This window comes from Budorcas taxicolor, chromosome 11 (genome assembly GCF_023091745.1).
Source record: "Budorcas taxicolor isolate Tak-1 chromosome 11, Takin1.1, whole genome shotgun sequence".
Taxonomy (NCBI): domain Eukaryota; kingdom Metazoa; phylum Chordata; class Mammalia; order Artiodactyla; family Bovidae; genus Budorcas; species Budorcas taxicolor.
The window spans coordinates 97687655-97713097 of NC_068920.1; the positions used below are offsets into that span (position 1 = coordinate 97687655).

Sequence of the window (25443 nt, forward strand, 5' to 3'; positions counted from 1 at the left end):
CTAAAAAATTGAGGGCTAGCTCTCTCTAGCCAAAAGAAAAGGATGCGGTATTTCAGGCGTTGGACCTTTCATGAGTAATGGACCCCTTTGAAAATTCTATTAAAGCTCTGGATACTTTACCCAGAAAATTATATGTCCTCAGGTATGCATTAGTATGAGCCAACCCCATGAAATTTATACACTACATCTAGTTTAAACCCTTAAGATTTCTATTGGATAAACAAATACAACAGAAATAAAGTCATATTTCAAACCTAAGTAGCTTATCCAGGCATCTGGCATTAACACTATACCAGAATATAACTGAGGCACTGCAACATTAATCAACAAAGGGCTCTGAGCAGCTAGAAACAGTTATCAGAAAGTCTGTGAACCAGATAAAACTTACATAAGTGAGCATCTTTCTGCCGCTTTCTCAGCTTGATAACACAGGATAAGCAAGAAGCAGTATGGCTAAATTTAACTTATAAAGCCCTTGGTACAGTGCTTGGTACGTAGTTACTATTTGCTAATTGATATCAGCTACTATTACCATAATCATCATTATTTGTTATTTGGTTTCTAGTTGGAGGAGTGGAGGTAAGAGGGAGAAGACATAATTACAGTACAAAAGGCACCAGTCTGATAGTCACAGGAATGACAGCAAATGAAAGTTTTAATTCTATATATCACAAGGTACACACATTTCAGTTCCAAAAGGTTAACAATTAAAAATGATTTTTGGCGTAAGATCAATATTCTGTCTGAAACACTCAGCTACACAATTTTTCAATTTTATCTCTTATCTATATATATACACACCATAAACTCATTATACATTTAAAAATCATATTTAGCATACAGAAAGAATAAAAATACAAAATAAGAAATATTGGAAGTAAAAGGAACTATAAATCCACAGATGCATACTGTGAAGAATTTGATAGGTTCCAGACTTTTCATATACAACTATAAATGTTGTTTTTAAATAAATATCAGCTTTTAATGTTAGTTCACAAAGTTCTATATCATTCTTTTAAACTCTATTATTCCATGGTACGGATACATCACCAAAGTTAAATTCCTTGTTGGATTGCTTTCCCAGGGATTATTATACTCTCTTGAAAATTTTTTGTTTCTGACAATATATCAACAAAGACCAAAAAGGAATCGAGAAAACAGCAGATGAAAGATGTCAAGGCATTTTTGGAAAAAGGAATCAGAGAGGCAAAACAACTCATTTTTAGTAGAGAACAAAGTCAAGAAAGAAGTATTTCAGGAGAACACAGAAATGAGAAGGAAGCAATCCCAGAAGAGTAGACAGAGTACCAAAATACTAGGGAAAGCAGGAAGATAGTTAATGGTCGAGTCAGTGAAACAGACAACTGAGTCCTCAATTCTATAATTCATTCCCCTACTGCACGCCCACCCCCACCATGAGATCTCCCACCAGGAGATTCCAGCTCGCCCACCAACAACAACCATAAGGAAGAGGAGCCAGAAAGGTTCTGCATTTCAGGACTTCGGACACAGTGAAGGGCAGGTAGGGTAAGGTGCCAGGGTGAAAAGGGACAAATAAATTTTTTTACATAAACATGTTTTAAACGAAATCAGAATGTTTACTAATACTATATACAAAAATAAACTCGAAATGGATTAAAGACTTAAATGTAAGGCCAAATACTATAAAACTCCTAGATAAAAACAAAGGCAGAATATTCTATGACATTATTTTTGTGGATCAGTTTCCTAAAACAAAGCAAAAATAGACAAATGGGACCTAATTAAACTTAAAACTGCAAAGCAAAGATGAAAAGACAACTTATTGAATGGGAGAAAATATTTGCAAATGATATGTATGATCAGTAAGGGGTTAAAATCCAAAATTAATAAATTGTTCAAGGCAACATAAAAAAAAACCCCTATTAAAAACTGCGCAGAAGATTTAAATAGACACTTCTCCAAAGAAGACATACAGATGGCCAACAAACACATGAAAAGATGCTCAATGTTGTACGGAGGGGTTCCTTAAAAAACTAGAGTTACCATATGATACAGTAATCTCACTCCTAGGCATATATTCTGACAAAACTATAATTCAAAAAGATCCCTGCACCCCAATGTTCAGCACAATTTACAATAGGCAAGACATGGAAGCAACCTAAGCATCCATCAACGGATGACTGGATAAAGAAGATGTGGTATACATACACAGTGGAATATTAATCAGCTATAAAAAAGAATGAAATAATGCCATTTGCAGCAACATGGATAGACCCACCCCACTCTAGTACTCTCGCCTGGAAAATCCCATGGACAGAGGAGCCTGGTAGGCTACAGTCCATGGGGTCGAGAAGAGTCGGACATGACTGAGCAGCTTCACTTTCACTTTTCACTTTCATGTATTGGAGAAGGAAATGGCAACCCACTCCAGTGTTCTTGCCTGGAGAATCCCAGGGACAGGGGAGCCTGGTGGGCTGCTGTCTATGGGGTCGCACAGAGTCGGACACGACTGAAGTGACTTAGCAGTAGCAGAGATTATCATATGCAGTGAAATCAGAAAAACAAACATGGTATTGCTTATACATGGAATCTAAAAAGAATGATACAAATGAACTTATTTACAAAACAGAGACAGACTCACAGACATAGAAAATAAAATTATGATTACCAAAGGGGAAAGGGAGGAGGGAGAGGATAAATTAGAGGAGTTTGGGATTAGCATATACACAATACTATATGTGAAACATAACCAACAAGGACCTCCTGTATAGCACAGGGAGCATATTCAATATCTTGTGATAACCTATAATGGAAACAATCTAAAAAAGAACTTATCTATCTCTGAATCAATTTTCTGGACACTTGAAAAACAATGATGGTGAAAATGGTTAAAGGACCACTGGTGATAAAGAACTTGCCTTCACTTAGAAATGTGGTCAGTTTATTGAAAAAAGGTTGAGAGCCAATATAACTAGTGCTTTACTCTGTGAGCTCCTATCTTGCTTAATATCAAATTTTTGTGATAGTCTTGAGTGACTGAACAATTAATTTGTTTTCTAAGAACAATTGCTATTTTTCTACCTGTTCCCCCTAAAAGTGTAGATCAAATGTATTTGGCAATCTGCGGTTAGTGTCATAAGGGTGAAATAAGCATTTGTGCTTGCACTTGATTTTGCTTGTTCATAAATAAAAAATTATCTGGAAGGATAATAAACTGAAAACTCAGGGAGACAACCCAGCGAACAGAACCATTTAAAAAAATGAGTAAATGGAGAGAAAAATTATGAATATTATCAGATAAATTAACAAGGCACAATATCCAAACAGAAAGCTATAGTAAAAGAATATAAAGTGTCCCAAAACTAAAGGTCATGACTTAATTGAGAAAGTCCAAAGTATTTCATTTTTAAGTTTCAGAATACAGGGATAAAACCCCAAATGCTTCCAAGAAAGACAAATTAAATTCACACACAAAGAATTAGGAATAAGAATGTCTCTGGATTTCTTGGCAGCAATATCTTCAAATTTTTGGAAGAAAATTGTTTCTAATTTGGTTCCTTCTACATTCAGTTAAACTGTCAATCAAGTATGGGGATACAATAATGACATCTTCCTACATGCCAGGTCTTATACTTCATCTCTCATGGAATCTTTTTCTCAGGAAACAGAGAGGGTACGCCCCAATAAAATGAAATGGAAAATCAAGAATGAGAACAGAGACTTGACATCCAGGAAACAGTCAATGTAAGAAAAAAAGAAAGGCAAAGGAAGTATTAGGGTGATGGCAGAAGCAGCCTTAAGACAACAGTTGTGCAGCAAGTCTAGAGAGCAAGCAATTCAGGCTGGGATGAGATGGGAGTCTTCAAGAGAGACATCTCCAAGGAAGAGACTATGTGGAAACTAACTTGAGAGGTACTGAAAGAATGAGTAAGAGGCACGTAACTGTTGCAATGAATGAAAAAATGGTGGCAATTAAATTATTTAAAAAAGGAAGTTACAAAGCAAAATACACTACAGAAAAAAAGAGCAGGAAAAAAATCAATGAATAAAAATATGCACATTGTTATAGCTCTAAGATTACCAAATATTGTTTTAACCAAAAATTGTGATACAGAGAATAGTAAGGGTGAGGATGTGGTAAGGAGTGGTAAAATAATATGGCAGTATAAGCACACTGTTTAGAAATAGAAGAAACAGGTATTAACAGAAGAGATCCAAGCTTTCTCTGTGGAGAGGAAAAGAGGACTGTTTTTTCCCCCCATAATTTTAATACTATTTGCTTTTTAAAAGCAAGTACATGTATTAGACTTAAAAAAAAAAAAGCTAGTATATATTGAGTTGTGCCAAATAGTGTTCTAAGCTCTTTACATTTATCAAATAATTTAATCTTCACAACAAACTGATAAAGGAGGTACTGATTTATTCCTATTTAAAATGAGAAAACTAAAGCCTGGAGAGATTAACCAGCTAAAAAGAGGCAGACTCAAGATCTGAATCCAAACAATATAATATTCTTAATACAGTGTCACAATATTACACTAAATTGTCCTATCAAAAAAATGAAAACTTAAAAATTCTTGTTCCATAACATAAACTGTGTTTTACTAAACAGAAGAATCCCACTGAAAATGCTATTTCTGTGATATTTAGTCAAGAACCCACCTTACTACAAATCTTAAGAAAGATTCTACATTTTTGTAAAAAAAAACAAACAAAAAAAAACAACTCAGACTTGTATTTTGTGTTTAAAATGAGCTTGATTTCAGTTACGTTTTTGACTATGGCCTTCTCTTGTCCTTCTACCCTTATACTGAAGTTGTCCTATATTTATGCCTTTTTAAGCCACTCCTTTTTGGGGAAAAGGATATTTTTACATATAATGATAACGTAAAGGAAATAAAAACATTTTATATACAAGTTAAACTATTTTACATAAAAAAGGTAACCACTGGGAAATACATTTGCTCTGTGAATAATAAAAAGGTTATTAATAATATTCTTAAAGACTTACTAAAATAACAAACCAATTTTAAAAAGGCAAGACTCTGAAGAGACAATTAACAGAAGAGCAAATCAAAAAGGCTAATATTCAACTTTACTATTAACAAAAGACACAACTGGGGAATGAGATATATATTAATACTGTTTCCGCTACTGAATGAGTACAGATTAAAAATCATTATAATAACACTGCCAAAGCGGCAGTGAGCCAAGCACACTCATACAGTGCTTATGGTAACTAACTGGTATAGTCTTTCTGGAGAGGAATTTGACAATATGTTTGAAAACATTTTTACTCATCTATCCAAGAAAATAATTTAAAATGCAAGAGCAGCAGTAGTCAGTGAAATATCCGAATTGACTTATGTGCTCCAAAGTACTAGTCGGGGGAGAGGATGCTTACAAATACTATGATACAGCTAAATAAAATGAAATTCTAGTCATCAACAATGTTTTAATAACAGAAAAATTCTTGTAACAAATAAAAGCAGGATACAAAACTGTGCTTATACAAAGACGGTAATTGTGTCGGATAAACCCCCCCACAAGAGCAGGCAGTCGGAAGTTAGCAGTCATTTTCTTATGACTATGTGTGCAACTTTGTTTCTTCTTTTAAATTATTTTTATTATCCAATTTTTCTTCAGGAAACATAAAATAATTTTACAGATGAAAACAGCAAAGTTTGTTTGTGTGTAGAGCAGTTTCACATACCTTGGTGGCTGTTACGGATGTGGCCAAGTTTGTAGTTTTGGAAGAGGATCCATTAGAACTTGCTGGTGGTGTCTGAGCCACTACAGATTTGCTGTTTGTACTGTTTGTTCCATTAGCAGCACTGGTGGAGTGGGAGAAAGTAAATTTGAAGCCACCAGAAGATGTCCTTTTAGGAAGGTTTTCCTTATCTTCACTTTCCTTTGCTAAAGCAAACATAAATATTTGAATCTTTGTTGGTAAATATTGCTAAGTCAAAGCATCTGAAAAGAACAAATAATTTCTTTTGCTTTTTTGTAAGAACTAAGAGGGCAAAGCATGATGAGTAAGTACAGTGATACGTCTTCATTAGCTGTCATCTTAGAAATCCCGGGGTTAGAAAAGACCTTAAGAATCAGGTGACTGATTAGCCACCCTACCCTAGAATTCTCCATTGCTCTATCTAGGACCCTTCCAAGGTCTCACTTGCTGTCTCTCTCTCTCTCTCTTTTTTTATTGTCTCTCTAAAGTGTCCACTCACTGAATCTACACTTCCATACTCATGGAAACCTAATAATCTCTCTCACAAGTCAAAAATGCCTAAAGAAAATGATTATGATCATGCTTATTTATTTTCTGAATATTTCAGGTCCCTTTATCTGTTTCCTTTATGACAAGGGTGTCTACTATCTTTTAACATCTGGCTGCTACTATTTTTATATATGATTCTTATGCAGTACTTCAGGTATTGCCTCACTGCCTCTCTTGACAGTAGTCAGGGCAGTGGGTGTAATGAGTAAAAAAAGAATTTGGCTACCAAAAGGTACCTGTTTCTTAGGACATTTTCACAGGTTATTTGCTCCCCTAGGCTGAAGTAAACAGAACCTAGCAGTGAGTAGAAAATGAGTGAGGCTAGTAAGAAGAGTTTCAAGGAAAATGTAGTAAGAAATTAATGAAACACTAACTCCTGAGAAATGCCTTAAGAAAAATCTAACATTGAAAATCACAAACTTACATAAAGCCTAGGAAGTGCTTTTGCCCTTCAAGATATAAATTTTTTGAAACATTTAAATGATATATGCAGTAAGGTACTAACTGGTAATTTCTCATGTCATAGAATTAAAAGTGATTGCTTCTTTTGGAAAACACTAGTAAGATCTTAGTTTTACAGACAAGTTAAGCATATTTGAAAGACAGGAAATAGTACTTTTCCTCTCGACATTTTATCTTTATGAATGTTTTACTACCAATTAAAAAATTTCAAAGAGTAAAGTACTTCTCTCTTTAAGCTTAAGTTTCCTCAGCTGTAAATGACAGAGTGCACTGGAAAGTTTCTTTGGATCTCTATGATCTCTATCATTATTGGAGACTTCAGTATAAACATACAGCCATAACTGTTCACAGAAGGCAAAGTATAAACAGACAGTGCAATTTCTAAATAGCAAATGAAGAGCATCACAAAAGAGCAAGTTTCAAGAAAAATATTTTAGACATAAGAAATGTTTTGAAAAATCAGATTTAAAAAAAGCGATAATTTTATTTAAAAGGTTTTTATTTAGCATAAAATTCATGCCTTTCATGCTTTATAAACTGGGATCACAACCTCACAAGCAACTATATAATTTCTATATTGAATAAGAGAATGAGCTAATCAAAAATTCAGCACTTTAATACCTTTTTTAGTCTCCATGAATTTTTCATAACTATCTGGAAAATCATCTTCTGCCTTAGATTTTTCCACTGGTGCAACAACTGTTTTTCCTTCCTCCTCATCATCTTCATTAAACCACATTTCTTCATCCTCTTCCAATGCCTTTGCATCTCTGCGAAATCTGTTACTACGTAATATAGATGGTACACTGTAAGAAATATATCACAGGTATTGAGTAATGACTTAAAATTCCTGACCAGTTTAAATGAGAATAAATACGTATAACCAACAGGAGATGAAATAATTTTAACTGAGTATAACTTATAACCAGTTGTGAAAGAATATGTGACCAGAGAACACTCCAAGGATGTTTGTACACTAACCTAAAAATTTATCTTGAGTTAAGATATGGAACAGTAATTTTTTACATAAAGGATTCAGACAGGGAGAACAGCCTACCCTCCTATACAACCCTGTATTTTCTAATGATAGAAAGGAAATTCCTGGGTAAATTTCGTATGTAAGATCAAACTACATATGGCTTTGGACATAATTTTATAGATTATAAATGTAATATACTTAAAAAATACCTGTTCAGTTTCTGATTTTGTCTGTCTTTTTCTTGCTCATATTTAGTCTTCAATCCTTTGAATGTCTGAACATATTCAATCGATTCAAGTGCTTTATAAAAGTTTTCAACTATATGTGCAGTAAGAGACTTGATATCTTCCTGTATAAGCACAAAATTTATATTTCAAATACAATACTTGCTAGAAGAAAAACTTAAAAAAATTTTTTTTATAGTTCCAAAGCTGATCGAAAAAAAGGTTTTTCAAATCACCTTCCAAAAATAAACGTCCTAGTTTCTTTATACATGAGCCAGGACTCCAAAGAAAACTTGGGAAAAAAAAGAAGCAATTTCCTGAAGACCTTCTGGAAGACTATACAGAACACTTGAAACATAAATGTATTTACTTTATATCACCTATTTATTTTTTCTATTTACATAATAGTACTTTACAACTTAAAATAAGCACTTTCACATATAATTTCACTTGACTCTCATAACAATTCTATGAAACAGGCTTTATTATCCCTATTTTACAGACAGGGAAAATTGAGGCTGTAAGAGACTAGATGGCCTGATCAAGAGTGCACACCTAGATAGAAAGCAGATTTTGAAATTATATTTTCGAAAAACACTGAAAGATATTATTTGATGACTCCTTAACTATCAAAGCAAGATAAGTCTCACTAAAAAATTAACAGATTCCTCCAACTATATCACATACACATAGCTGATAAAACAGCTTGACTTCCTCCTGTGTATTTCCAGTTCTCTAGACCAACAGTAATAAATTCTAAATTCTTAATGAATGATTTTAAGCGATCAATGCAGATCCATGGTGAAAAGCAGGCTCATTATTAAAAACAGGTTGTGATCTAGGACTAAAGTATACATATTGTTTCTTTAAAAATAAACCGTAATCTAGACTTTTAGGATTTTTAAGTCTTTAAACTAGTTCCCCTGAATATGTGAATCAAAAAATATGCAAAGGAGAAAAATTAGAAACCAAGGTAAAATGGTTGTTATATATTGAAAGGAAAAAAAAAGCTAAGTCTTGGGATTCAAAGTATATCTATCAACCACTCAAAATTATTTTCAGAAAAACAAAACCAATCATAGGAATAGGGATGCGTTATGAATCCTACACTTCATTTGATCTGTATCTCAACAAAAATTTTAAAGGGAAAAAATATAAAAATTAATCTCTAATTCACAGAACAGTGCACTGTGAACCTGGGTTCAGAAAGTAGGTGAGCTAATTAACTATTTTCCCTTTTTTTCTAAGGCTAGTACTTCTATCTTCTTCATCCTTTTTGCAAACTATACTCAGAGCAAATGACTACTCTAAGAAAATCTGCCAAATAATGTTGACATGAGAATAGTGTGTCATCAGTTCAAATTTGACTTGAAAGAAATAAAAGTAATTTCTAGCTTTGATTTTCTTTTTTCAAGTTCTTTCTGATCATGTGGCCATGTCTGCTAGTAGAATCATTTCAGTGTGTGGGACAGGGTAAATTTACTGTACCAGTTCTTCAGTTTTCATCTTATCCCTGCTATTCACACAGAGCTTTCTCTAGATCTTTTATGACAATTATCTCGTTGCCTGAGACTGAGCTGCACCGTATCTTCAAGCCCTGACTGTGCTCCTAAACAAATGAATGCATTTGAATAGGTCAGCTAATCACTTTGGGTGTCTCAAGCCCTCATCAATAAAATAAGGCAGTTGGAATAGTTCACCTAACAGTCTCTTCAACTTTAAATTCCATCATAACATCCTACCTTTTATGCATCTTGTATCAATGTCTACCAAGGGAATTATTTTCAACTTTTCTATTTATTTTTATCACTACCCTTACAACAGATCACAGAGATCATATGAATGGCATGTCAGAGTGAAACATCCACATACGCTAAATATCCCAAGTCATTTAGCAAAAAAAAAAAAAAAAGGAACTGAGAATATAAACATGATTTAAAATACTATGAATTTCACAATGTAAAATATTAACATCACTAAACATATATTTTTACTAAGAATCTTTTAATATAAACTTACCACTCTTATAAATTCAAATAACTCAATAACAGCTGAATTCAATAGATTGTACCGAGTTCCATTATCCAGAAGAGCATTTACAACTGGCTCAAAAAGATTTCCCTTGGTGATGTAACGATTGTAAAATTCATCTTTAAGGCCAATTATTCGCCTCATAAAACGAAGAGCACCTAATTAAAAAAAGATACAGGGAATAAGTGGATAATCTTACTAATATTAATTACTGTACAGGAATTTCTACATAAAGAAACATATTTGTTCATCTAAAGTAAAAAGCAAAACTGCATTAAGAATAACTGGGTTTTGAGAAAAACAGAATTAAGGAAAGACCACTCAGAACTTGGAAAACTTACATAGGGAGCTAACAAAATTCCAACAACTGGTAGGCAGAGAGCTACAAGGCAGAGAGATTAGAAAATACACAAAACCCACACAATACAAATGCTGGCACTACTTACAGCAGTGCTGGTGGACATGAGACAATATAGTGAAGACAGCTTAGAATCAGCAGGGGCTGTCATTAGGAAAGGGACAAGAATGGTGCAACCTACCAAGAGCCAAGACTTCCTTAACTCTTTGGGGGACAGCGGGGAGAAGGGAGTGGGAGAAGCTTTTGAAGTAGGTGCTTCTTTTAAATTTTCTGAAAATACAGCCAAAAGTGCTCCTGTTACCTGTATACAGGAGAGCTAAGGGGTTGCTTTACTTTTCTGGTGAAGGCTATTCCAGTTTTCTTTGCCTTGGGAAAATCATCTGTGAAACAACACTACCTCCAGATTATAATAAGCTGTTTAACCTTTGGTAAACATGTACTATGGCAGATCAGACTGTATTTGTAAAAGAGTGACAGAGTAATAAGCAAGCAGTATAATTTGGCTCTTCACATTTTAGAATATTGAAATGAAAATTTCCCTTTAACTAGTCTTTTCCCTGGTTAAATAAAGGTAAACAAATTTAGCAATATTACTAAAACTTTGATGAAACACAAACTAATTTCAATTCCTTATTCTTAATGTTTATCTTTTAACTTATAACCTCTCTCCTAGGTAGCTTAATTTATTCTATAGATACCACTAAGCCACATCCTTTAAAACACAAAGATTCTGATTTTCTTAGTTAGTCTCATTACAAACCCTCGTTCACAGATGGAAGTTACTAAAAGAAGAAGTTGTGTCTATCAAAAGAGGTTCTAAATATTATCTGAAAATAAAACAGAAATAGGACATATAAGGTATGAATGTGTGATCACTGTAACACTTAAAACAGGTGTGGACAAAAGTGTTAGACTTAAAACATCACCTCTTTTTTATAGTAGGGTAAGAACTAGTTTATTCAGGATTAAAAAGATTGAAGTACTGCCAAAGACCTAAGAAAATAGGCAATTTTATACGTTGCTGGTGAATGAACATGCACACAAAGCTATAGTTAAAACAGCATGTTTATAATAATTGAAATCTTAAAGGAATATAAACATTTCAATACTGGATATTCATTCAGTTATGATCAGTTCAGTTCAGCTCAGTTACTCAGTCGTGTCCGACTCTTTGCAACCCTCCCTGTCCATCACCAACTCCAGGAGTTCACTCAAACTCAAGTCCATCAAGTCGGTGATGCCATCCAGCCATCTCATCCTCTGTTGTCCCCTTCTCCTCCTGCCCCCAATCCCTCCCAGCATCAGAGTCTGTTCCAATGAGCCAGCTCTTCGCATGAGGTGGCCAGAGTACTGGAGTTTCAGCTTTAGCATCATTCCTTCCAAAGAACACCCAGGGCTGATCTTTAGAATGGACTGGTTATCCATTTAAATAGGACCGATAAGCAGTCATTTCAGAAGGGACTATTTATAGAAAGCTATACAGGAAAATTTAGCATGAGAACATCAATTCTTTCAAAATATAAAGGTTTAATTTAAATCTAATCAGGATGAACTGGATAAAGTTATTTTTACGTTGCTGTGGAAGAACAAATGTCTAAGAACCAAGAAAATTATGAAAAAGAAAACAGAAGACGTGCTAGGCAGATATTAAACTTTATACCAGACATATTATAATGACAAAATAAACACTCTCATTCATTTTATCTTGTGAAATAAAAGGACAGATGATTCAGACATAAGACAAATGTATACGGTAACTTCTTATGTATCAAAAGTATTTTAATTCAGTAAGGAGAATATAATTTATTTAATAAGGTATTAGTACAATTGGTTATCCATCCAGAGAAAAGCTAGGGGACTTCCCTGGTGGCTCAGATGGTAAAGGATCTGCCTGCAAGGCAGGAGACATGGGTTCAATCCCTGGGTTGGAAAGATTTCCTGGAGAAGGAAATGGCAACTCCTTCTAGTATTTTTGCCTGGAAAATCCCATGAATAGAGAAGCCTGGTGGACTACCATCCAGGGGTTGCAAAGAGTTGGACACAACTGAGCAGGTGTGCAGGAGACTCTGATTTGATCCCTGATGGGGAAGATTCCATGTGCCCTGGAGCAACTAAGCCTGTGTGCCACAACTATGGAGCCTGTGCTCCAGAGCCCTGGAACTGAAACTACTGAGCCCATCTGTCACAACTACTGAAGTCTGCGGGTCCTAGAGCCCATGTTCCCAATAAGAGAAGCCACTGCAATGAAAAGCCTGCACAAGGCAACTAGAGAGTAGCTGCCACTCCTTGCAATTAGAGAAAAGCCCCTGCAACAATGAAGACCCAGCACAGCCAAAAAAAAAAAAAAGAAAATCAAATTATTACAAAACAAAACAAAACAAAACTCCACATTCCCAGTGCAGGGGACTATCCCTGGCCAAGGAACTAAGATCCCACATACTAAAAAGGCGTGGCAAAAAAACAAAAAACAAAAAACAAAAAACATATCAGAAGAAAATCAAGGAGTATATTTGTATAAACTTAGGACACAGAAGACTTTAAGCAAGACAAAAAAACCCATAAAGACATATTTGTCACCATGAAGAATTTTATAGCAATTATATGGAAAACATGCCACAGTCAAGGTAAAGACAAATGAGATGGGATATTTTGTTCCCCAAAATGTGAAAATTGCCAATATCTCTAATATATAAGAGCTCTAAGAAAAAGATAATAGGCAATTCAGAGCAGATAAAATACAAAAGCACTAAAATGTGAAAAGATGGTATCAAGGAAAATATAAATTAAAACACAAACAGAATACATTTTCCATCATCTGGATAACATTTAAAAAAGCAGCCACATTGAGTGCTGTTCAATGAGTGCATTTTTCATGTCAGGTGCCTCAGCCTTTAGAGAAAGTAATCTGGAGGCTATAATGTTAAATTAAAATTGAAAAAGGATATATTAAAAATATAGTAACATTTTGCCCTGGCAATACCAATACTGAGGATATACCTTACGGAAATAAACCAGTAAAGATTTATGTACTAGGCTAATTACTACAATTATTATTTGGAATGGCAAAATACCCAAACAATCTTGTAATCCATATAGTGGAGAATGGTAGAATAAGTTGTGGAAGAGCCACTTTATGAAGTGTTACTCAGCTATGTTTAGGAAAAATATTAGTTCATGCCATATCCAATGAGCTAGAGTAACATGAAGGGGCTGAGATATGTGTTAGCATGATCATGTTTCTATAAAAATAAAACATGAAAACCTATACATGTGTGAATGTTTATGTAAATTTGCACAGGTATGGAAAAAGGAATGGAAAAGAAGTAGTGCAGGCAGTTAACACTGGCTTTATTAAAGCCTTAAAAATTAAGGTTGTAGTAGGGAGAGCATGGAAAAAGCAAGAGTTCCAGAAAAACATCTATTTCTGCTTTATTGACTATGCCAAAGCCTTTGTGTGGATTACAATAAACAGTGGAAAATTCTGAAAAAGAGACAGGAATACCAGACCACCCGACCTGCCTCTTGAGAAATCCGTATGCAGGTCAGGAAGCAACAGTTAGAACTGGACATGAAACAACTGACTGGTTCCAAATAGGAAAAGGAGTACGTCAAGGCTGTATATTGTCACCCTGCTTATTTAACTCATATGCAGAGTACATCATGAGAAACGCTGGACTGGAAGAAACACATGCTGGAATCAAGATTGCCGGGAGAAATATCAATAACCTCAGATATGCAGATGACACCACCCTTATGGCAGAAAGTGAAGAGGAACTCAAAAGCCTCTTGATGAAAGTGAAAGAGGAGAGTGGAAAAGTTGGCTTAAAGCTCAACATTCAGAAAACGAAGATCATGGCATCCGGTCCCATCACTTCATGGGAAATAGATGGGGAAACAGTAGAAACAGTTTCAGACTTTGTTTTTTGGGGCTCCAAAATCAGCCATGAAATTAAAAGACGCTTACTCCTTGGAAGAAAAGTTATGACCAACCTAGATAGCATATTCAAAAGCAGAGACATTACTTTGCTGACTAAGGTCCGTCTAGTCAAGGCTATGGTTTTTCCTGTGGTCATGTATGGATGTGAGAGTTGGACTGTGAAGAAGGCTGAGTGCCGAAGAATTGATGCTTTTGAACTGTGGTGTTGGAGAAAACTCTTGAGAGTCCCTTGGACTGCAATGAGATCCAACCAGTCCATTCTGAAGGAGATCAGCCCTGGGATTTCTTTGGAGGGAATGATGCTAAAGCTGAAACTCCAGTACTTTGGCCACCTCATGCGAAGAGCTGACTCATTGGAAAAGACTTTGATGCTGGGAGGGATTGGGGGCAGGAGGAGAAGGGGACGACAGAGGATGAGATGGCTGGATGGCATCACTGACTCGAGGGACGTGAGTCTGAGTGAACTCCGGGAGTTGGTGATGGACAGGGAGGCCTGGCATGCTGCGATTCATGGGGTCACAAAGAGTCGGACATGACTGAGCGACCGAACTGAACTGAACTGAGCGAGATTAACCTCTTCTCTAAACAGTAAATGCTTACATTTTAACTATGATTTTCATGCTCAGAAAAATATCCATAAAGCTCTTATTTCGAGAGCTGCTCTATCTGCAGGTGAAATTATGAGGAAGAAAAGGAGTGTGTCAAAAATCCACTTTTGAGCAAACATCAGCATTAAAGTTTGATTTTTATTGGTCCAAGTAGTCTACTGAAGGGCTAACCATAACTTAATTTTACAAGTTTAAATAACCTGAGTTACAGAAATACATATCAAGGCCCATATCTCAAAAATAAGAGTCACTACTAAATGACAGTTTGATGAAACAGATGTAAAAGATGGCAGGAGAGGTTCTGTTAGTGATATCACTGCACATGGTATTATATCACAACTGAATCTAAATGTGAGCAATATGTGGGTGGGAGAAGCACTATGACCTGTTCCTCTTGTCCTTTAAATAAAAGACTAAAACAATTAAAAATGTTGTTCCATAAGACATTTTACAAGAATGTTCATTAAAACTGTTACTTACACAAGGCCAGGAAAGTGTGCTTTGAATTCATCAAGACCAAGACTCTTCTTAGCAAGTCCTTGTTCATAATATAGTTTTTTATGTGATATGTGTGATGTTCCACACAAAATGTGAGTAGTTCTAAAATTAAGGCAAGCAGCTGTGCTGTTTGATAATTATCTGCAAAGAAAATCATTGTATGAAAATATACACTGCAACACATCTAGACAAAGAGAATACTAAGTATAAATCCTTTATTTTAGAAGAAAAGTAAAACTGTTTTCTCCTAATTTTTGTATCAATTAAAGAAGCTACAGATTTTTATTTTTTCATTAGGTAGACTCTCCAGAAGTATTAGTAGTTTTACCTACTAAATACTTTCTAAGGCTCTAATATAAAATATTTAAGTATGTTAAATAAAAGTCTACAAACATGATAATAAGACCCTCATTGTACTGAGATTTTCTTAGTAATGATTTTGTAATATGTGCTATCATTATTAACATAATGGGTCTATAAAAGGATCTACCCTAGAGTAAAGAGGAAATATCCTAAACTTTTTGCCTAAAATGGTGCAACACAAATTTCTCAAGAAAAATATGCTTTCTTTAAAGATATCTTTAAGAAAAGGACATTTCTGATTGTTTGAATATCAAGTGAAAAATATTATATCAAGATTTTAAGACAATAATCTTTTTAACATCAAATCATGATATTGATGAAAGGCCTACTAAAATATTCCAGCTTTTTCTTCCTCAAGAGGCTTTTGTTTACATACTCATGGAATGATTTATAATTGCTTCTTGAATATCAAGATTGAATATATAGGTAATTACCCATACCTACTGTAAATATTTTAAGCAAGAAAACATTATTACCATTAAAAACAATTCTCTTTAATTTCTCAATTCCCAAATTTTATTTACAAAAGATTTTGCAACAGCAATCTGTAGTGTTAAAATTAAATGTCTTGTTTTCACTTTCCCAAATTAGGATGTGAAATCACTCACTATGTATCTAATAATTCAATCCCTGAATTCCTTTCTTATTTGAAACTGGCTCCCCTAGAACTCTGATGAGCCTGGTAGAAAAGACAGGATGCTTAGGTACACACAGCATATTTTCCGTATTACCAGGTCAATACCTGATACATATGTTCCAAGTAGAATTAACAGTGCTTATACTCAGATTCATGAGCCATCTATGTATGCAAAGACTGTTATGAAGACTACTTCCTAACTGATTTGCCTGAGTTTACTGTATTTAAAAAATAAGAAGGAACTAATCCTCAACTTTTAGAGGTCTTCTAAAAAAAAAAATGCAGGACATAAGGTCTAAATTTACAGAAAAAAACCAACAAAGTTTCAAATGTTTTTTCCATCTTTGATATTAGAGTTGAATTTTTTCTTTAAAAAAAATCTAGTTTTGGATTTGGGGGCGAAAATAAACCTTTCCTAGTTTTGTGTAAGTACATTATATTCTGAATAGGAAAAAACTTAGAATTTGCATTAGTTCATAAAATAAGAATGTATACTTACCAGGACAAATTGTGCTGCTTTTGTTAGATCCAACTATATTATCTAATAAAAATAATTAAAATCAGTGACTTTAGTAATAATACCTCACACTTCCTTAGGACTTTACAACATACAAAGCACATCTTTGATCATAACCTCATTTTACCAGCATAACCATTAAGAATTAGGAGCTTCAGTCAAATATTATACCTCTATCTGCAATTTTTTTAGAGACTTGGGTGCGGATGAACAATTATTAAAAGATGGTATCAAATATTCTGATATGATAACACAAATTTTAACAATTAGTCACTTATGCTTTGAATTTAAAAAAATTAAGAATATTAAAAGTTTCAATTCCTAGGCTCACATCTTAGAGCATATTTATGTAAGGAAACATAATAATGTACACCAGAGCATTGTCTGTAACAGCAGAAAGCTAGAAACAAGTTACTGTGAAAAAATAACACCACATTATACATGTCACAGTAATATAAAAAACAGGGGTGAAAAACTCCAAATTCAGCATTTCTTGAGGGATGGGGATAGGGTAAAATGAGAATGCATAAGAAACTACGTATAATTTATTTTTTAAAAATGGAAAAAGCACAAGTCAGTACTGACAAAGCCAATGGGAAATATATATCTGTGATGCTATTATCTAAATATTTCTGTATGCTGGAAATGTTTTACTTTAAAATAAAAGCTAAAAATGCATTTAATTTATATAAATGGAAACTTTCTGAAAGAAAACATTGTGATATGCTTTTTTTATCTATTCAATTTTATATTTTTGAGAACTAATCAGTTGACAGATCAAAATTCAATTATTTTGACTGCTAATTAGTATTCCACCATACAAATATGCTACATTTTCATTTCCTAGAGTGAACAATGCAACAACATTCTTATATCTGTCATGCATATGCATAAATGCCCCCTGAGATATAAATTCAAAAATGGAGCTGATAGTATTATCTAGGGTGTACAATTTTTATTAGTTTAACAAACATTTTAACTGACTTCCTCTTAACTGATTTAACAGATAAAGCATTATTTTCTGAGCTTACGCCCCCCAACATTTCTCATTTCATCAGTTGAGCTGTATACTTCTCAAAGAGTCAGTTCTTTAGCTAGTTATATTTGGCACATGATCACATAATTTAAACACTGCAGACTGATTAAATGTCACAGAACTGTAATATCTATGGCTAGGTTAAATACAGCAGAACTCAACTAAGATGCACAAAATTATGAATACTTAAACACTTAAAGGGAAAGTACTTAAAACCACAGCAGAATTCTACAGATTGCTTAAAAAATGTTTCAGTTTTTACTCCACTTTAATAAACTGAAACCAGAAATTATAGCTGATAAATTATATGTAAGAATGCAATATGGAAATACAATTGAAGAAAAGAAAGTGAAAGTGACAATGTTAGTTGCTCAGTTGTGTCCAACTCTTTGCAACCCCTTGGACTGTAGCCTGCCAGTCTCTGTCCACAGAATTCTCCAAGCAAGAATACTGGAATAGGTAGCCACTCCTTTCTCCAGGGTATCTTCCCAACCTAGGGACTGAAACCAGTTCTCCTGCACTGCAGGCAGATTCTTTACTGTCAGAGCCACCACAATGAAAGAAAACCCATGTACAAAAAAAAAAAAGACTTCCCAGGAGCTCAAATGGTAAAGAATCTGCCTGCAATATAGGAGCCCAGAGTTTGATCCCTGGGTTGGGAAGTTCCTCTGGAGAAGGGAATGGCAATCCACTCCAGTATTCTTGCCTGGAGAATTCCATGGACAGATAAACCTGGTGGGCTACAGTCTGTGGGGTAGCAAAGAGTTGGATACGACTGAGTGACTAACACATGCACATGCACACACACACAGAAAGAAAAAAACAAAAACAAAAAGGACTTGACCCCATTCGAACTATCACTAAGAGTCAGCATGTAAAGTAAATGTTTAGTTTATTTTTAAAAATTATTATTCTCTGCTTTAACCAACTTAATTAAACTTCTGATCCTTATGTTCTGAAATTAAAGCATTTTTTACTGTATTGCCAACTCTAAAATGATGGTTCCCTTGGATTTTCTAATGTAGGCAATATACTCTCCACACTTAACTCTGATATTAACTCTTAAGAACTTTGGGAACAAGCTTCTCTTGCTAAGTGTTTACATTTCTCTTCCTCAAGGTGTAATACTTTCTGGCACATTTTGTATACACTTCTCTACCACAGACACTCTAAAACATGGGAAACCATGATTTTGTATTGCAGGTTAAAATTTTAAGTAATAATTTCCCTGTCATAAAAAGCATCAAGTAAAGAGCCTGTTAGCTTTAATTCTTATCTTGATCTTTTAAAACAGAAATCATAAGCAGGTAAGTAAGAGGCCCTACCCTTTTCACGTCTGTCTTCTGAAGTATTGGTCAAAAGTGGTGCTGTGAGGACATGCATACAATGGTTGTAGAAGAAATTTAGAAATTCACTTTTTTCAGTTTTCTGAAATATACAGAATTAAAATAAAAACTTTATTATCTTTATAATTAATAGAACATCTTCAAGAATTAGCAGTGCAAGTCATATACAAATAAGAGATACTTTAGGATACTGTGAAAGACTCAACAAGATTATATTCACCTTAATCTTACTTCTGAAGAACTGACAAACCTATTTCGTATTACTTATTAAATGAAAAAAAGGTTTCTCCAGGGAAAATTATTCAGAGTATTTTTTTTCACGAGTATGATTTGAAATGCAACGAAAATCTATCAACAGAGAAAGCAATGGCAACCCACTTCAGTACTCTTGTCTGGAAAATCCCATGGACGGAGGAGCCTGGTAGGCTGCAGTCCATGGGGTCACAAAGAGTCGGACATGACTGAGCGACTTCACTTTCACTTTTCAGTTTCATGCACTGGAGAAGGAAATGGCAACCCACTCCAGTGTTCTTGCCTGGAGAATCCCAGGGATGGCAGAGCCTGGTGGGCTGCCGTCTATGGTGTTGCACAGAGTTGGACACGAATGAAGCGACTTAGCGGCAGGAAGAACAACTTAACTGCTTAAAATTTGATTTCACAACGTATCCAAATTTGAACAAACACCAAGTTTATTTAGAAATGGTATAGATTTTAGATAGTTTAAAAATAGTTTTAAGAATTTGTTACTTGGAAATTTGGAAAATAGTGCCTTTTGGTTTTATGATCATTATTTTTTATATAATTGGCTCTATAAACTTGTAATGATTTGAAAATATACTTTTTCTCTAAATTTGAGGGAATTCTATAAAGGAGAAATATTCAAGCATTTTGAGATAACCACTAATAATATTTTGTGATATTTCCTTAAGTCCTTTTTTGGTAATCACTCCTTTCACCATGCAATTAACATAATCTGATACATATTGTTTCCTCCTTATTGTTATAAAAAACATATAGAAGTTACCATCTTAACCATTTTTAAGTTTATATATAGTTCAGTAGTGTTAATTATATTCACATTGCTGTTTTAATTTTTAAGATGCTAACATCAGAGCCCAAGAAACAAAAATAGAAGTGCTAGCATTTTACCAAGATTTTAGCAGATTACAATCTTGTATTTTGCAGCAAAAATAACTGCTAGAGGAGTATTACCGCTACTTGAATACTGAGTGTACAAATGCTTGAATGCTTTTCAAAATGGTACAAATTTTCAAAATTTAAATATTTACATATAATTTATCTATTTATCCATAGTATATACAAAATCATCTAAAACTGACTAGACCAAAATGAGAGTAATTTCTTACATTAGTTGTAGCCAGCATGTTCTCTGGATCAATTAGAGTACGAAGAAGTCCCATTAACTGAACAGCACCTCCTAGCTCAGGATCAGTGTCACAGATCATTTGTTCAATTACTACATTAATAAGAAGGATATCCTGAAAAGAAAACAGATTTCTATGAGACCTGGTTTGGATATAAGACAAACACACCAGTTGAAAGGACAAAATCAGAATCATACAGGAAGGAAAAAAAAAGAATGGATGAAGTTATTTAAACTTTTTAATCCTCTTGTCTTCAAAGTTCTATAAACATATTAGAGTAAAAAGAAACCCATCAAAACCAAATAAAAATCAGAGCGCACAATAGCTTACGATATCATCAATATAGGCAACAGAAAGCAAAATCATTTACCAGCAATTCTTATTCACTAATGTATTCTCAATCTCGATAACAAAAAAAACACTGACAAAATATATGAAACTACAACTGGTAATACAGGAGACACCAGACAATGAAAGACACTAAGAGATGGGTAACAAATGAGATGAGCCCTATGATATATGTTAGGTATTATTATTAGTATTAATTACTGGATTCTGCAAACTAAGTAAAAATCAACTTCTAAAAAAACTGGCATTAACCATGTGGCTAGAGATTATGTTGTGGAGAGTAGCATGGAATAGCAAAATGGTCTTATCCCAGAAGTACACTCACCTCAGCAAACAATTAAAATTAGTCTACCTATAATGCATGACTAAACCCACTTCAAAGTAACAATGTGTTGAGACAATGAACAAATAATTCCTAATATAATGAACAATTTAACATTCATCAATGAGCTAAACGCATTACCAGCGTTATAAGTTAGTTGTCTGTAAAACGGGCTTCCCTTGTGGCTCAGCGGGTGAAGAATCCGCCTGCAATGTGGAAGATCTGGGTTCCATCCCTGGGTTGGGAAGATACCTTGGAGAAGGGAAAGGCTACCCAATCCAGTATTCTGGCCTACAGAATTCCATGGACTATATTAGTCAGTCCATGGGGTTGCAAAGAGTTGGACACAACTGAGTGACTTTTCACTTTCACTGTCTGTAAAACAGGCTTCATTTTCTTAGCAAACTTGATGAACAGGAGGAACAGCTAAATTAAAGGACCAAGCCTCTAACGGCAGTACAGCTAATAACTAGCTAGGTAAGTGGCCTTATTTTAACTCTTCCATGCTGTTTTCTCCAATGGAACTAAAATTCAGCAGTCATTAAAGTCAGACCACTCTCAAAATTCAAGCCAGCATTTCTAACTGCATGGTAAAGTTCTTTTCTGGTTAAAACAAATCTAATTTTCCTTAATCTGCTTCTCCAACAATGGCATTCATCACACTAGAAAACTCAAGATCAAGCAACTTATAGCAAAATAATGGAGATTTAAGACAAACAACAGGAAAATCGCTTCTTTGGATGTCACACTATGACTTGATCTGAAAATAGGCCATTAAAGAGTAACCACAGTGACATTATTCCAGTGCTAGGTCACCAAAATCTACTCTTGAGAATACTCTCTTAAATTTGTAGTCTTTGGAGAGGCCTAGTAACTCCTATCCCATTAATGTTGCTTTACTACCATGGTCTCTGAGTTTTACTTCTCTTTATATTATCAGAGAAGCTTTGCAATTAGAAACTTCAATTCAGAACCAGCTTCCAAATGCCACCACTATCTACTTGCAATATTCCAGAGTCTAAGCCAGGGGTCATTCAACTACCAAACTACCCGACTGGTTGTTCACTTTGTAAATAGCTTTAGAATAAAACATTTACTGGAACACAGCCACACCTATTCATTTTCAAACCATTTATAGATGGTTCATACTAAAAAGGAAGAGTTGAGTAGCTATGACAGAGCCTAAAGGACCCACCAAGTCTTCTTTACCTTTTGGCCCTTTAAGAAAAGTCTGCCACCCTTCATCTAAATAGCATGAGTGAGATTAGTTACAGCTTCTGGGAGATGCTTCAAAGCCTTGGTATAACAGTTTCTAAATCAAGTTTTAGAGAAACAATACTTCTGTTGGTTTTATCACATTCCAATGTCATAGTATTCTTAGAAATACATACTTTTGTTTTTAAAGTACATTTAAGTGGGTTTAAGATTTTTTCAATTCTTAAATAATTAGCCACAGAGGAAAATAATTAGCAACAGAAGGAAAGTTCTGGGTATCTACACATGGAATTAGGTATTATCCAGATAATCGGCTGGCCTCCCTGTTTTCTGATTGGGAAACAAAGAACATACTTTATTCCACTGCTTCCAAGGTTTCTTAAAAATGTTTTTAACTTCTAGATGCTAAGATATATTTTATCATCCACAGCTTTATACAGTCACTGTTAGTCAAGTGGCAACCATGACAAACTTACATGACAGATTTGCACTGACACTTTCTGATAAGATCAAGAAAATATTAGAATCTGTGCAGAATCTGTGTATAGATATAATGACTATAGTAAAAACGTTAACATTTCCTTGTATCTTAACACATTTTAATCCTGTAATCCATGTTGCTAAAACCAAATCTTCTCTATAGTACTAGAAGGAAAAGTTTGAATGTTGTACGTTTATTTTGAGAGAGCATTAAAACATTAACTGCACACTGAATACAGAGGTAAGTTATTTCTTCAATGTTACCACCAATTTAATATAGAATTCAGCATGTAGACTCCTTAATTCTGGAAATTAAAGAAAAAATAATTTAGCTTCATTTGTGGGCATTTTGATGTAAACAGAAATTTTAAATTGGAAAATTGTTAGACCTCAGAAAATTCAGGGAAATCAGACTGAAGACTGTGACTACAAGAAAAAGAAATTGAAAAGGGACTTTTCAATGTTAAAAATGAGTAACTGCTTCCCCATGCCTCATGCATCAGTTAAATGTAAACAAGGAAATATCTCTAATGAAAACATAAATAAAAGATTTAAGTTGAGAATTCTAAGTTACTAGGTTTTTAGAGATTTTATGATGAATGCTCATAATCCCATGCATCACTGAGGATGAAGTAACAGATGTTTTTGTTTCAAAGTTACCTTTTGTAAAAACGACACTAAGATGGTATCAACAGTGACATGGTAAATCGATTAACAAACTATTTCTTTAGTCAGCTTTAGCATCATTTAAACTTTAAAATATACTTAATACAAAATATTTCTTCTATTTCTTTCCTACTACCTGAACAACAGCATTAGTCCTGATTCTAAAAACTGCCTTAAAAAAACTGGAAATATCTAACAAAAATAGAATGCAAAAATCTAAACAGACATTAAGAAATTAAAAATAACATAAAAAACTATAGTTTAATTTAACAGTAACAAAAACATAAAAGAATCAAATTAGCATTGGGAATCTAGACCTTCTTTAAGAAGAAACATTATTAAATTTTAGTTATTTTCTACTTAACACTAACATATATTTAATATAAAGGTACTTCATTATGAACATATGTTCATTTTGTCTTTAAAACAGTTTAAGGGGAAAGTTTGGCATTTTTGTAGTGGAAAACACAACACTGGTTTCATTATTAAATGTTCATCCTCACTAAAATAACAGACACATCTGAACAAGCAAGAGCAACTTCTAAGTTATACTAGAAAAGTCCTTGACCTAAGGGTTTAGAGTTACATTTCATTAGATTCACTAAATCTATCTCAATACTAGTTTGAATGTTTTTCTTTTTTTTAAACAATAAACACATCAACTGCTATATATTCTGGGCTTGCCAAAGTCACAACTGATTAGAAATCCAATTATTCTTCATAAAAGATTAAAATTATGGTTATATCCCTTTCCTCTCAACAGTCTGCAAACATTTTTCTATAGGTAATTCACACAGAACCAAAACAGTACCACTTACGTCATCACTCTGCTGGGCTTCTTGCATTACAAATTCTCGGACCATGGATGGACTAAACTCTACTAGATAAGAAAATATATCTGTTGCAGCTGACCTGACTTGCAAATCGTCCATGCCCTGATAAAAGGAGAACCAGATTACTTGGAGAATGTTGACCCCCTCTTTTCTCCCAGATCTATGTCAAACATATTTTGGATTTAGACATGGTACTAGAATCAAAATACACACCTCTCTCATCATTTTCTTTTACAAATACTAAAAACTTTAGGCAGCTTAATGATTAGTGTCGGCCAGGTGTGTTTTTTTTTTAACCACCACAAAACTAAACATTCACAGAATTCAAATAAAAGAATGAGCACAGGATTATAAAGCACTGCTCTATAAATGCTGCAAAAAATTTGGGGGGTAAGAAGGAAGATTCTTGATTTAAACAAATGCAAAAATGTGAATGATGTCTCTCAGATAAGGCTTCAAAACTTTCTAGAATCTGTCTTTAGCCCTGGATTTGCCAGTTTACACCTGAATAACTGAGTCTCTCTTTTACTCTTTTAATAGAGGATGCTTTTGGAAACAATCTGGGTATTTTCATTTCTTTCCATAACTTAGTTTTCTAAGGTAGTGACCCTGAATGATTTTTCCCCATTAAGTAGTACCTAAAGGATCGCCTTTTTCAGCGATCAATGCAAAGAAATAGAGGAAAACAACAGAATGGGAAAGACTAGAGATCTCTTCAAGAAAATTAGAGATACCAAGGGAACATTTCAGGCAAAGATGGGCTCGATAAAGGACAGAAATGGTCTGGACCTAAACAGAAGCAGAAAATATTAAGAAGGGGCAAGAATACACAGAAGAACGGTACAAAAAAGATCTGCACGACCCAGACAATCACGATGGTGTGATCACTCATCTAGAGCCAGACATCCTGGAATGTGAAGTCAAGAGGGCCTTAGA

The 25443-nt window shown here is 34.2% G+C and overlaps 1 protein-coding gene across 1 annotated transcript in view; it reads right to left on the reverse strand.

Annotated features, from left to right (window-relative positions):
* PPP4R3B (protein phosphatase 4 regulatory subunit 3B) overlaps nt 1-25443 on the reverse strand; it is a 52978-nt gene that overhangs the window by 2767 nt on the left and 24768 nt on the right. The window contains exons 7-15 of the mRNA XM_052647698.1: nt 24493-24609; nt 20626-20757; nt 19238-19340; nt 16859-16900; nt 15342-15500; nt 9947-10116; nt 7913-8052; nt 7346-7530; nt 5696-5898 (exon numbers count right to left, since the gene is read on the reverse strand). Coding sequence (XP_052503658.1) covers nt 5696-5898; nt 7346-7530; nt 7913-8052; nt 9947-10116; nt 15342-15500; nt 16859-16900; nt 19238-19340; nt 20626-20757; nt 24493-24609 — 1251 coding nt within the window. The remainder of the gene's footprint in view (nt 1-5695; nt 5899-7345; nt 7531-7912; nt 8053-9946; nt 10117-15341; nt 15501-16858; nt 16901-19237; nt 19341-20625; nt 20758-24492; nt 24610-25443) is intronic.